Source organism: Falco punctatus (genome assembly GCF_963210335.1).
Source record: "Falco punctatus genome assembly, chromosome: 1".
NCBI classification, from domain to species: Eukaryota; Metazoa; Chordata; class Aves; order Falconiformes; family Falconidae; genus Falco; species Falco punctatus.
Window position 1 is genome coordinate 111,485,506 of NC_137580.1, and position 13,645 is coordinate 111,499,150.

General features: G+C 49.9%; 1 protein-coding gene and 1 long non-coding RNA gene across 2 annotated transcripts; one reads left to right on the forward strand and one right to left on the reverse strand.

The window, feature by feature from the left end:
- Positions 1–10: 10 nt before the first annotated feature.
- On the reverse strand, positions 11–5,206 carry LOC308058464. The gene is made up of 2 exons (XR_013925808.1): positions 3,293–5,206; positions 11–3,140 (listed from the first exon to the last, which is right to left on the reverse strand). It is a non-coding gene; the product is annotated as an uncharacterized lncRNA (long non-coding RNA).
- Positions 5,207–5,684: 478 nt separating this feature from the next.
- SRSF1 (serine and arginine rich splicing factor 1) lies at positions 5,685–9,349 on the forward strand. The gene is made up of 4 exons (XM_080374245.1): positions 5,685–6,044; positions 6,328–6,512; positions 6,781–6,953; positions 7,217–9,349. Exons 1-4 carry the CDS (start codon positions 5,851–5,853, stop codon positions 7,409–7,411), a joined length of 747 nt encoding a protein of 248 aa, XP_080230371.1. The 5' UTR covers positions 5,685–5,850; the 3' UTR covers positions 7,412–9,349.
- Positions 9,350–13,645: the final 4,296 nt, after the last annotated feature.

The window sequence follows — 13,645 nt, forward strand, 5'->3', positions numbered from 1 at the left end:
GTTACAGATGTCAACGAAACAGTTCCTAAAACTTTATTTGTATTTAAAAATATTCTGCTTGAAACAAATGTTAATGCGTTTCTTACTCGTTCTCTTTCCTTGTATTAAAAAAACCCAGCAAACCCACACTGATGCCACAGGGGCTGTGTCCATCGTCTCTGAAAGCCGCGAGCTGAGGAGGGAGCAGGGACGTCGGCAGTGCTGCCAGCGGCTCCCTGATGGAAAGCTAATGGAAAACCTCCTTTTAAAAACCACCGAGGCCTAGCAAATTGGGGTTATTTTTGGAGAACAAAAAGATTGAGCTCTACCCATGCTCCTGAGGTTCAGCTCGGTGGCACGGCTACCACGAAGATGTCCCCTGGGATGTCTAAATCCAAGCTCTCGCTGCCTGTGGCAGGGCAGCTGACGGCAGCGCCATGGCGCTGTGATTTCCTGGCGGGGCAGGTGACAGATGCCATGCACAGATGAGAAGCTATCGAGAGTTCTTATGGACAAATACAAAATATTGCCCGTTCAATAAGCCCTGCAGCACAGGGCTCTTGCTCCAAGGGCTGGCTGGCTCAGCGCTACCTCCCAGGGGCTTTGTCACCGCTGGCTGTCTCAGTTCCCTGTTTCAGGACGGCATCACTTGCCCTGAGTCAAAAGCACAAGCGGTGGGAAAGGAGGTGCTGAGCCGGCGAGCTGCCAGCACCGGTGCCGTGCCACCAGCCTGTGCTAAGACAGTGGCTCCTCGGTGGATCCCTGCACAGCCAGCTCAGCCAGCCATATGCCACACGCCTGGGTGCGGGAAGGCATCGAGGGGAAAGAAGGCAACTCCTGGGAATGCAGAGAGAAATAAAAATAGCAAAAGAAAAGGGAGCAAGGGAACAGTTGCAGGGAAACCCTCACTGGCCAGTCTCCCCCTAACCATGAGGATCTCTCTGAAATGAGCAACCCACACGGACACGCTCCCTTTTGCTTATTTATTCCCTAGCAGGGATAAACCTTAGCAGGTTTGTTTTCATTAACAGGTTCCATTGATTTTCCTTCATCCATGCCAGGCCTTGGAGCATCCCACCAGGGTGGGAGAGGGAAGAGCAATGTAACCGGCTGCTGCAATATTCAGCTACAGCGGGAGACAGGGAGCAAGGGAGAGTGGGCAGGAGGAGCCCGCAGAGTCCTGTATGAACATAAATGTTTTCCCAGAGAATGAAATCAATTAAAACAGGTTGGGGGGGCCATTTAAACTTCTCAGTCTGTACTAATTGCTGCCTCTTCTCCTCCCCACCCCCAGATGCAGTGTGCTGGTACGTGGGAAATCAAAGGTGAAACCAGGCGCTGAAAATCAGAGTAACATAAAAACAAGCCAGAAGAAATCACATCAAAACCCCTGATTTTTAAATTTTTTTTAAATTAACCTTTAATAGCTACTATCAAGACAAACAACCACATGCAATTTAACTAGATTACTTGCGCCCCTCCAGCCGGCCTGGCATGCTGCTGGAGACCAGCCCAGGGTGAGGAGGTGGCTGGTGGTCCTGCGCAGCTGCGGCTGTAGGGGTCCCGTGAAGACCCCAGCTGTCTGCTCTGGGGCCTCATGAGCACAGCCCTGCCAAACACGTCATGCTTAACAGCTGTAATGGTGTAGCTGCTCTAATGAAGAAAAAAGATCGATGCTTCATTTCTAAAAATGAGCATTTTCACAATGCCTTCCAGGAATGCTTTGAATTCCGGTGGTGTTACCTACGGAAAAGGCCAGTCGCTGCAGCCTGCTCTTCCGCGTGGCTTTTCTTTAAATCTCTGCCTGTGTGTTCCCTTTCAGGCTGGCTTTCCTGAGAAATTCACCTAAGTGTGTTGTGGTTTTCGTTTGCATCGAGACATGCTACAGCAAGCACACGTGAAAACCTTCTGGCTTGCAAATAAATCTATGCAAACAGAACGAGCTCTGCCACCATCCACCTTTGTGGGAAATACTTTCAAACTTACACACACTTTCCTTGTCTTACCAATGCACTCAGAGTTTCTCCAAAAAAAATCGCAGGCTGTATTTTTGCATCTTTTTTCTACATGAAAATTAATAGCGTTGGTAACATGGAGGCACTACTTAAAACTGAAGGCCCCCAAAAGACCAGCTTTATGTTTCAAATTTATATTCCAAAGACCCTACCCGTGTGGTTCTGTGCTGCTGTGAAATGCCAGATGAAACCACTCATGCAGCATATCCGGGGCTGTTATGGGAGGGAAACGGCAAGTTTGGACAATTCAAAGCTTAGTTCTCCGAAGAAACAGTTACAACTTAAGAGGTGGCTTTAAAAACCATTCTTTTTCTTCTAAACAATCTGAGCTTTGATGAACTGTTATTTTGCAACAAAGTAAGATTAGTCAAAACTAATCCCAGCTGGATCCTCCGTACTTTGGATTAGGAAAAACAGGTTCTGCGAACAGAGCCAGAGGAGCAGCAAGGGCGATGGCAGCCAGCACGCAGAACCACAGCCACGGCCACCCTGCTCAGAGGTGGGCTGCGCCCCGGCGCTGCTCCCGGCCCTGCCAGCTCATCCTGGGAAACCTCCCAGTGCTTCTGTTTCATCCCAAATAAAAGCGAGTGGTGAGCCCATTGTAAAGCATTTCAGTATCTTTGCAGAAAAAGCCCCCACCCCCCCCCGCCCCGGGCACCCGGACGGGTATTTGCAGTGAGTGGGAGTGCATTTTAACCCGGGGAAGAGGCCTGGGAGTGAAGGCTGCGGAAATGCCAGGGAGGGCCAAAAAAAGCGGCTAGTTTTCTTTCTGTGCGTGAGCAGGCCTAAAGCAGAGTGAGGAGCGGCCGTAACAAAGTGCTCCCCAGCACATCCCCACCTGCCTTGACACTTCGTGTACTGGGTGGCACGGTTCTATTTGCATTATCCATCAATATTCTCAGTTGGAAACCCCTGTTTTTCATCACTCTTCTTTTGAGAACAAAAGCTTGTTGTTTTACAGTAGTTGGCTTCTTTTTTTTTCAGCAAGATTATTTGCCTTTTCCTTCCCAGTAATTTATTTTCCACATAATTATTTAATGATTCTCCACACACATTTTACCAGAAAGCCAAAAGTGACTCCAACAAAGAAAATGAATGTTGTGCAGCTTACCCGACTGTTTTAAGGGTTCTGCTGATAACACAGAGCTAAAAAAGGTAATGAGGGAGAAAACATTCAATATTTCTATAAAGAGACACTTCATTAAGGTAATTAAAGCAATAATTTAAAGCAGTTATGAGGATTATTAACACACAAAAGAAATTATGCAGTAGGGTTTTCACAAAATAGGCAGACTTACCACTTTTTTGTTATGCCTTTAAGAATAACTTCCAGCAGTTTAATAAGCTTTTGGAAACAAAGATTCATTTTTTTGGCAAGGGATGGAACCTTCCCTGAACCTGGGAAGAAGCATATTCGTGGTCTTTGAGATTTGCTTTTTTGTGAGGAAGGGAAATTGTTCTTTTTTTAAATATGCAACAAGTATTTCTACTGAGTGGGCAAAGAATTGAATTAGCTTGTTAAACTCACTGCTTCAAAAAATTTATTTATTCTAAAGTTCTCACTGAAGTCCTGCAGCTCTGTGCTCCAACATCAGGAGCTCCGCAGTCACCGTCTTGCCAGTGTGTATTCTGCTACAGAATTGTGAAACCACAATACTCTTTTAACAATGTAGAAAATCCCTAGATAGCTGGTCATCTATACTTTGTAAACCACCACTTCTGAAGATGGGCTTTCTCATAACATCTTTCAGTGATTAATAGCAGTCTTTATTTAAACCACTAGCAATCTAGCATAGATATTACCAATGTTAGAAATCACTAGAGCAGAGCACATTGCTGTACTTTAACCTATACGAGAGAAAAATGAAAGGCATTTGTAACAGTCAAGCACATTATGACGTTAGACAAAAAATATTTTTCTAACCGTAAGTCATCAGGAATTGCTGTTTTTCTAGAGGAAGATACATTTTTAATTAATACATGAAAAATGAAGTACGCATGACAGACTCTCCTAAAGAGGCATGACACATTTTTCAAAATCCCTTAATTAACTTAGGAGCCTAAAGGGTTTTTCTACAAGCTCAGATACTACTTTAACCCCATCATGGTGGTTACAGTGACTCAACCCTTCCGGCACCACGTGGGCTCACGTGTGCAGATAGGAAAGATACTAAGCGATAAATGAGAGGCATCCACATTGCAGAAGTACAATTATTTCAAACATTTTTAGAAGTATCCCTCCCACATCTGTTATATCTTGTGGATACCAAAAATTCTCACTGCAAAAGCAATTTGTGACCTGATCTTGGAGCAGTGCACACAAGCGGAGGAACAAGCTTTGGTCAGGTCCCAAGGTGGGACACGCCAGGGAGGAGCTGCTGGGGCACGCTGCTGCGATCTGTCTGTCTCACACTGCCTTTACTGCCTTCATACCTTTCAGGGCTTTTGTGACAAACTAGACTGACACTGGTGTTTTAAAGTGACTTACAACCTCATAAACATAGTTGTACGTTATCGCCTTGCTTCTTCCCCAGAAAATCCTTTTCTGCCCTATTTTTGCATACGTTTCTCATGGATCTCTACATTAAACCTCTGAAGACGCACCACTTAGCACACACTTCTGAGGGAGCACATAGCCCACAGGAGACAATGTTTTCATAAATGCATCCACTCCAGATGCAACTTTGCCTCAGCCCCAAGTGCTTTTTTGTCCTTCATTTGTATTAACCTACATAGACTCAAAGTAAAGTACATTGTTACGGTTTGCTCTGGCCAAAGTTATCGTGCTCAGTCTGTGAAACAGATTTGAATGCCCTGCCACAGCAGGCTGTGAGATTAGTCTGATGCAAGAGCCCCTAGGAATGACAATATAGTGTCTGGAAATGGGAGAGCACAGTGTTGGGGAAAAAACAAAAGACCGACAGCCCTAAACCTTAACTTTAATGCTCTGCTGAAGAAGATATGCAAGCAGGATGCTCGCATGGCTGAGCAGCGGACCCAGGCCTGGACTCGGCTCCTTGTGCCCTCAGGGCAGCCATTTTACCTCAGCGCGGCCGAGCCTGTCCCAGCTCACCTCCGTCCTACCCTCCGCCCGCCTCGGGGAGCTCAGAGCTCTTTCCCCACGCCCCCCTGGGCCCACACCAAATTGACAGGACCGCGGCCCAGCTGAGGCCGCAGCGCTTCGGCCCACATGCGGGAGAAAAACACCAGCCCCGCACCATTGCCCAGCCCGCCCCAACTCTGCCGCTGCACACGGCGCTGCAGCCCCTCCCCGCGCGGGGCATTGTGGGACACTCCCCGCGCCTTGGCGCCAAGCGCCCCCGCGGTGCATTGTGGGACACACCCTCCCCGGCCCCGGCCGGTCCTTCTTGGCGCGGCCTCCGCACCGGATGTGACACCATACGGCCTGCCGCCGTCAAAACCGCGGCCGGGCATTGCGTTCTTCCCTTGCGGCGGGCAGCGGCGGCTTTCCGAGGTCGGGCTGGGCTCGCCGCACCTTCGCGCTCAGCAGCTGCACCACCAGAACGGGTTGGACTTCTCGGGTGGAGCTGCCGAGTGGAGCAAGGAAGGAGGGACTACTTTCCTTGGAGGCCGCGCATGCGCAGCGCGGACGAGTGAGGGCGCGGCCGTAGACGCGGCGCCGTCTCGCTCGCCGCCAGCGAGGGCGGTGCTGCGTCCCGGGGTGAAATCGCTGCGCGCAGTAGGACCGCGAGGGGAGCCGCCGTCGCCATTTTGAAGCGGTTGTTGGGGGAGGCGGCGTGTGCGCTCCCGTGTGCCCGGCTCGGCCCCGCGCCCGCTTGCCCGCCCGCTCTCCGCGCTCCGGCCCTCCACCGCCGCAGCCATTGCTGACCTTGCCATGTCCGGAGGGGGCGTGATCCGCGGCCCAGCCGGCAACAACGACTGCCGCATCTATGTGGGGAACCTGCCCCCCGACATCCGCACCAAGGACATCGAGGACGTCTTCTACAAGTACGGGGCCATCCGCGACATCGACCTCAAGAACCGCCGCGGGGGCCCGCCCTTCGCCTTCGTCGAGTTCGAGGACCCCAGGTGAGACACCACCCCCACCCCCCCGCCCCCGGGCGCTCCCCAGGGAGGGGGATCGGGCCCCGCCGCGGCCTGCCCGCCCCCCCCCCCCCCCCCCCGACCCCCGAGCGTGAGGCGCGGGCAGCCGCCTCCGCCCGCCCGGGCCGCATCGGGCCCTCGTCCCCGGGGCGGTGGCGCGGGGGGCCGGGGGGGGCGCGGGGTGGGGCCGGCGGGAAGCGGGAACAAAGGCGGGGGGGCGGCGCGGGGGCAGGCGGGGCCGCGCTCACCGCCCTGTCCCGGCCCGCAGGGACGCGGAGGACGCCGTCTACGGGCGGGACGGCTACGATTACGATGGGTATCGCCTCCGCGTGGAGTTCCCTCGGAGCGGCCGGGGCACCGGCAGGGGCGGCGGCGGCGGCGGCGGGGGTGGAGCCCCCCGGGGCAGGTACGGCCCCCCGTCCCGGCGCTCGGAGTACAGAGTGATCGTCTCGGGTGAGTCATTCCTCTCTCTTAGCTCAAGCGCTTCCCCCGGGGTCCCGCAGGCAAGCTGCCCGGCCAGAGGTGATGCAGCTCCAAGTTTCTTAAAAAGCATCGCCTCGCGTAGCCGGGGAGGAACGCTGTCCGCACGGTGCGAGCCGCTCCTCCGGGCAGCGCCTCGGCTTACAAAATAGCTGGCTTTCCCTTACTGCGAGCTGGCGCTGTAACTGCAGGAGGTGAGAATGTAATCCGGTTTTAAAGAAACGTCTTGCTTTTTATATAGGGCTGCCTCCAAGTGGAAGTTGGCAGGATTTAAAGGATCACATGCGTGAAGCAGGTGATGTATGTTATGCTGATGTTTTCCGAGATGGCACTGGTGTCGTGGAGTTTGTACGGAAGGAAGATATGACCTACGCTGTGCGAAAACTGGATAACACTAAATTTAGATCTCATGAGGTAGGTTTCATACTTACTTTCTTTGGCCAGAATTGGATACAAGGGGCTTAACAGTAGGATTTGAAGGTAAGGAACGTGTGGCGTTCTTTGTTCATGTGCAAAGCAGCTAAATAAGTCTGTGGTCAGTTTGTCAGGAGATAGACTTTAAAGCTTTGATGTCTATTTCTGTGCTGTAGTAAACGGTATCTTCAGTCTGTCAGCATGCCTAAAAAGATGGCCCTAAAGCCTAGACTTTTCAATCGAAAGTTCTGTCTATTCAATAGGGAGAAACTGCCTACATCCGTGTTAAAGTTGATGGCCCAAGAAGTCCAAGCTATGGAAGATCTCGGTCACGCAGCCGTAGTCGTAGCAGAAGCCGTAGTCGAAGCAACAGCAGAAGCCGCAGTTATTCCCCAAGAAGAAGCAGAGGATCTCCACGCTACTCTCCCCGCCACAGCAGATCCCGATCTCGTACATAAACGATCACTAGCTCTGATCTTTTTGTAGAACCCCATGTTGTACACAGTTTTCCTTTACTTAGTATAGTCTTTCATTTTTTTTAATTCAAACTGTTTATTCAAATTGGCTGAAGTGTTGAATTGCATTCTTGTGTAAAATCCCTAGTGAGTATTTGCTCCTTAACATCAACATTCCCCTCATGTCTTTGGTAAATTGTATTTTAATTGATGTCAGTCAGGATTGTTTCGATTCAGTTCTAGTTAAATACCAACATTCTTCGAACTGTGGTATTGCTGTGTAAATGTCTCAGTGTTCAGCTATGGTTTATACGAGCTGGGGATGTTGGGATGTTTGTGGCTAACTTGTCTCTTCTGGGGGATCTTATATTTTATCTTGCCTTTTCGTGTGTCTTTCTGTAGACATATCTGAAGAGATGGATTAAGAATGCTTTGGATTAAAGGATTGTGGAGCACATGTCAATCATTTTAGGATTGTCAAAAGGAGGATTGAGGAGGATCAGATCAATAATGGAGGCAATGGTATGACTCCAAGTGCTATTGTCACAGATGAACTTGGCAGTATTGACCTTATACTGAGAGACAGGTTAATTGCGTGTCACTTCAGGCATGTTCTAGTTACTGCAGACCTACAATTGCCCTTTTTCTTTAAAACTTTTTTTTTGGGGGGCAGTTGTGGCTAAATACTTGCTTTTGTAATTCTCTATTCCATTCTAGTTTTTTTAAAGGAATAACCTGGGACGGGGTGGGAGTATTGGTTTACCTTGTCACGCAGCATTTGGTTACAAGTGTTAATGTTATGTAGTATTTGTACACTTGTAGTAGATCAAGGGTATCTTTAAATCAGAGTATAATATCAATACTGCTAAAATCTGCATGTCCTCTGTGTGACTGATACAGCGTTGCTATTTCATTTTTTTAAAGTATCAGAATGAAAGCAAAATTAGAAAACCTAGGTGGGAATAATTTCTTAAAGTCTCAACCCTGCCCCCTCAGACTAATTCACAATTGACTCACCGATATGTTTGAAAACTCCGGTTAGTTAATTTTGTTACCTTCCAGCTGGGAGTGCTAGCTATAGTTCAGACACACAGTAGGTGGATAGCTTTAGCAGTAAGCTTTTCCAGTTTCATAAACATTTTTTGCAACCACAAAACCTGTAGCACACCACCGTACGAGCAATGAGTATGTTGGCATTTTCAGTTGACATATTGTAAATATTACGATGTTTCCTCCAAATAGTAATTAACATTTCTAAAAATTATCTGAGCATCACCATTCAAAAGTTTGTTTTGGGGAATTGATAGTTATTAATGTACATCTGTATTAATTGATGGCAAACATAACTGATCATTCCCCAGAATCCTATTTTTTCATTACAGTATCTAACTTTTTGCCTCCTCTTTTTTGGTTTTGCTGGTTATAAAGGTTTGGATTGGAGAGGGCTCACTGGATCCCAATCCTTGGAGCTGGATCATTGGATTCAAATCATAATGTGGATAGGATAGGGAGGCTGAATTACAAGGATTCATGGAGCGGGATCAAATTACCAGGAACATAGGAGTGGATTCCTGCCCCAACCAAACCGCATTCGTGTGGATTTTTTTTATTCAACTCAATTGGCTATTCCAAAGATATTTTTTTCCTATTTTTGACGATTGGAGCCCTTAAGATGCACGATGGAGTTTTTCATGTTTTTTGGTAAAAGGAGCAAAGCGAGGACCTGGAGAGGTACGCTGGAGCAATCTCCTTGGAAGGATTCAGCACGAGTAGATGGTAAACGTTAAAGGGGAAAAAGGGGGGTTTGTTTAAAAAAAAAAAAAAAGTAAATAAGTCATTTCTCTAAATTTAAAGACAAAAATTGGAGTTAAAGATTTAAGTAGGTTTTCAATTGGCTATTGCCTTTTTTTTTCTTTGACAAATAAAATTTTTTAAAAAGTGCCCATGGTTGTCATCATTTGTTGCTAAGAGTCTTAGTCTTTGCTTGCCGCTGTAGCATTGTGAAATTGCAAGTTTTCAGACAAAAGGCTTTTGTGCTCAACAGAGATGTGTTTCACAGGAAGCGTTTGTGTTTGAGCTTCTCCTAAATAAAGGATCAGTTCCCTGGGAAATGGGTGGAATTTATTATATGAGTAGGTGAAAAGAGATCACAGAGGGAAAATGTGAGCTTATTCCTTTGGTGGTCTGATCAAATGACGTTGCTTGTGCCTGAATAATTTACAATGAATTATGGAGCAGAGCGTTGCTGTGGAGCAGGAAGGCGTTTCTGCACAAGGTAACGGCCAGCGTGGAGGCCTGTCCTAGGGAGCGTGGCACAGGTGCCTCTTAGATTCGTGGTTGAGTTGATGGTGTGGAGGGGTTTGGTAGCGGGGGGGCTGCAGGGGTGGTGTCTGGAAGAAGCTGCCAGCAGCTTCCCCCGTGCCCTGCAGAGCCAGTGCAGCCGGCTCCACCACCTGCTGGCAATAGCTGAGCCCGTCAGCCACAGTGGCAGGGTAATGTGTTTGAGAGAAATCCTGTGCAACCGCAGCCAGAGGTGAAGAGTGAGTATGAGTGTGAGTGCAGCAGCCCTGCAGGCACCGGGTCTGCGCAGGAGGGGCTCCAGGTGTGGAGCAGGGGCTCCCTGGCAGCCCAGAGCAGGCTGTGCCCCCAGCCGGGGCCCTATGCTGGGGTAGGGGGTGCCTGAAGGAGCAGTCACCCATGGGCAGCCTGTGCTGGAGCAGCTCCGGGCACAGCTGGGGGACCCACGTTGGGGCAGGCTGTGCCTGGGGGGCGGCTGCACCTGTGGGAGGGACCCACGCTGGAGCCAGGGAAGAGAGTGAGGCGGAATGTAACCCCCATTCCCTGTCCTGTGCTGCTCTGGGGGAAGATTGGGAGTGGAGCCAAACCCAGGATGAAGAGAAAAGTGGGGAGGAAAGGTGTGTTAAGATTTGGGTTTATTTCTCGTTACCCTTTGATTTAATTGGTAATAAATCAGTTTTCCCCAAGTCAAGCCCATTTTGCCTGCGATAGCAATTCCTGAGTGATCTCCCTGTCCCCATCTGGACCCACAAGCCTTTTGTTCTGTTCTCTGTCCCCTGGCCGGCTGAGGAGGGGTGACAGTGGCTTTGGTGAGAACCTGCTGCCCAGCCCAGCCGGGATCAGCACCCCCCCCAGGAAGGTGTGTGTGTAATCTCAGAGGTGGGTGGCAGTAGGTTGTTCAGTGTGGCAGGGCTGTGTAGTGTCCTGTGGGGAGGGGGGCAGGAAGAGACGGCTTTGTTCTCAGGTGGGATTTGTGTTTTGGGGCAGGATTAACATATCTGGGGTTTAAGCGTGGTGTGCTGGCATGTGTGAAACGTGAAGGGCGCTGTGCATGGTCACGGCTTGTGGCGGAAGGTTGTTTGCAGAATGTTGCCAAAGATGTGTACATGAGATGTACTGTTTTCCAAAAATGATAAAATCCTGATAGCAAAGCATTGCTGGGGGAGGCAAGAGCTATGTGTGCACAGAACAGACGTAGACACTTGAGTGGCTGTGGGACGGTGCTGGCAGGGATGAGAAGAGCTGCAGGGATGAGCAGCAGGAGCAGGAAGGTGCAGTGCTCTCACCAGTTTGTTTGTCGGGGTGTGGGAAATGGGAGCAGGCAGCACATGCAGGGCGGCACAGAGGTACGTGCTTGTTAAGGTATGGGGAAGTTTGGCCCCAAAACCCCCAAATCTGGGCACTGATCGGTTCTGTCACCCCTGTTCAAGAAGGGTGAAACAGGAGCAGTTGTAAAAGCGCCGGTTACAAACATGCTCAGGGAAGCAAAACCTTTTCTTTCAGGAAAGGAAACTTGGAAGAGTTTGAAACTTGGCTGAAGTGAAGTGATGTTGGGGAGGACTCTGCTCTGGCTGCGGACGGTTTGGAAAGATGAAGTCCCTGGGGGAGGAAGAGCGAGGAAGGCTGGGACCCCCGCAGCTGGAGGGCTCTCAGTCCCCTCTTTGAGATAACGGAAGTCTGGGTTCCAACCCAGGGAGTCCAGGCAGAGCCAGTGGCTCTAAGCAAGTTCATAAGGAGCTAATTAACGCACTGGAGCACTAATTCGGGAGCGGGTTCAGCTGAGTTTGAGCCACAGAAGTACCTGTACAATCTGTTAGAGGTGCAGGAGGAGGACTTTAAAAATGTGGAGCTTGGTCCTGGGGTGCTTCAGCGCTCAGTTCTGTTACGTGCAGCTGAGCTGCGCGAGTGGGAAACGATGACTCTTTGCTTCGGAGATTATCTCAGCAGTGGTTTGCAGCATAAAAAGGCCATTGCTCCCGGGCGTGGAGCGCGGGAGGGCACTGGCCTCTGCCAAGGGGTAACGCTGGTGTTGCTCTGCATTGGGAGTTGGTGACATGGTCCACTTTGTGCAGTGCTCCTGACATTGGGTTCTTAAAGAAGATGGAAGGGGATGGAGCAGCGCTGGAGTTTCCTCTCATTTTGGCTTTCCACACTGAGGGGACAGAGGTGGCACGGCTGTGGCGGACACCCCGCTGCCTGCGTCCCTGCCGCTGTGCATCGGCCCCGCACGTGCTGTGCCAGCCGCTGGCTTTGCTCTCCCGATCTGTGCCTTGCGACGCTGTTGAGTGCTCCTGTTCGTAAAGCACTTTGAGATCCTCTACCTCTAGACTTCCCCCCCCCACCCCCCGTAAAATCTTTTCTGTTGTACTGGTAATGGCCAGGCGTGTGGCTGATGGAGCAGGAAAGCCCGTGCTACTGGGTGAACCAAGGGCTTCCCCAGGTGCCTTGGTTCTTAATTTCTGGTTCTGATCGGCAGCATCCAGCACGGCTCGCTGTCTTCAGGGGGAGTATCATGATCCCTGATTGGTGTAATGGACTTTACAAATAGATGAATTAAATTAATATCTCAGAAATGTGCTATAAACTAGTTTTGATAGCGCTAGGAAGAGTTAAGTGGAGGAGTCTCTGCCTTCTAATGTACTCTCAGTTTTAATTACACCACGTCTCTGAGCTCGTTAGCTTTGTGATGAAGGTGGTTAGGAGTCAGCTGGGTGTTGGGAGCAGCAGCTCCTGCCAGGCACGGCCGGGGAGACTGCGCTGTCTCTTCCCCCCTTTGGCTTCTCGGGCTGAGGATGGAAATGAACCTGAGTCAGCGCCAGCTTAGCTTCCCCCGTGGTGAATGCTGGCTTCCAGGCACAGGCCGCCAGTCAGCCGCTCGCCCAGCTGCGGCTCTTGGGTAAAACTTCCATTTATTTTAATGCTTTACATACATTAGTGGAAACAAGTTTCGCTGGAAGGCAGGCAGGCAGACCACGTTAGCTGTTCTGCTGGTGCTTGTTCCGGGAATGCATTTTCAAGGATTTTAACAGATCAAAACCAAGGCACGCAGTGTCTTTTTTTTTTTTTTTTTTTTTTTGTGAACATGTTCTTCCCAAAACTCAATGTTTTCAAGAGTCTGTTGGCTCCAAAGAAGATGGAAAGGGATAGCAACTGGAGGATGGAAACACCTTTGTCAAAGCAGAGGGGTCAACCAAACCCTCTTCCAAATCATTCTGTTTTCCATCCCAAGGACAGAAGCAGGTGGGTTTCTCGGCTGGTTGTGCATCCCAGCCGGAGGCAGGCAGGGAGCCACGTTGCCTCCCCGGTGCCACCGTGCTCTCAACCTGGCAGCACCGGAGCAGCTCTCCACCCTTTGTGCACAGGGAATCTGCCTTCTCAGATGGTCCTGTGCTTCCGATAGTGCCGCTTTGTTGGTACGACTGAGGGCAATTGTCATCCCTGGGGCTGTGTGGCCCCTCTGTCCTGCCCTGGGCCGGCGCAGCTGCCCGTTGGCAGCGGAGTCGATACTGCCTTCATTGTGCAAACACTGGGGGAAGCGCAGTGGGGAGGGAGGGAGGCTGTCCTTCTTAATTGCACATCATACTGATAGCAGAGTACTTAATAAACCTAACATCAGTGCTGAAATACAAACGGTTAGAAAACTTGTGGTTTCACCTAGAAACCACAGTTTGGGTTTTTTTGTTATTTGTTTTGGTTTGGTTTTCTTTTTAACAGAAACTTCTGCTTTAGAACAGCAGACTCATTCATTCATCTGTTCACATTAGTCGTGCCTTGAGATTTCTTACTCCTGATAACAGCAAATAGTTTTTAGCTGTAGAGCAAAATTACAGTAATTTCTAGATTGGCTAAAAATAGCGACAGCTTTGGTAAGAGTCCACTATGCCAAGTGCAAAATAATCCTTGCTGCACCTGCACAGTGAAGAGCAGTTTATGTCGAAT

Bases quoted from the DNA above. Each gene is read 5' to 3' on its own strand.
- SRSF1 (XM_080374245.1), top strand. From the start codon at position 5,851: ATGTCCGGAGGGGGCGTGATCCGCGGCCCAGCCGGCAACAACGACTGC. The intron at 6,045-6,327 runs GTGAGACACCAC...CCCGGCCCGCAG, and splicing joins GTCGAGTTCGAGGACCCCAG to GGACGCGGAGGACGCCGTCT. The intron at 6,954-7,216 runs GTAGGTTTCATA...TCTATTCAATAG, and splicing joins CTAAATTTAGATCTCATGAG to GGAGAAACTGCCTACATCCG.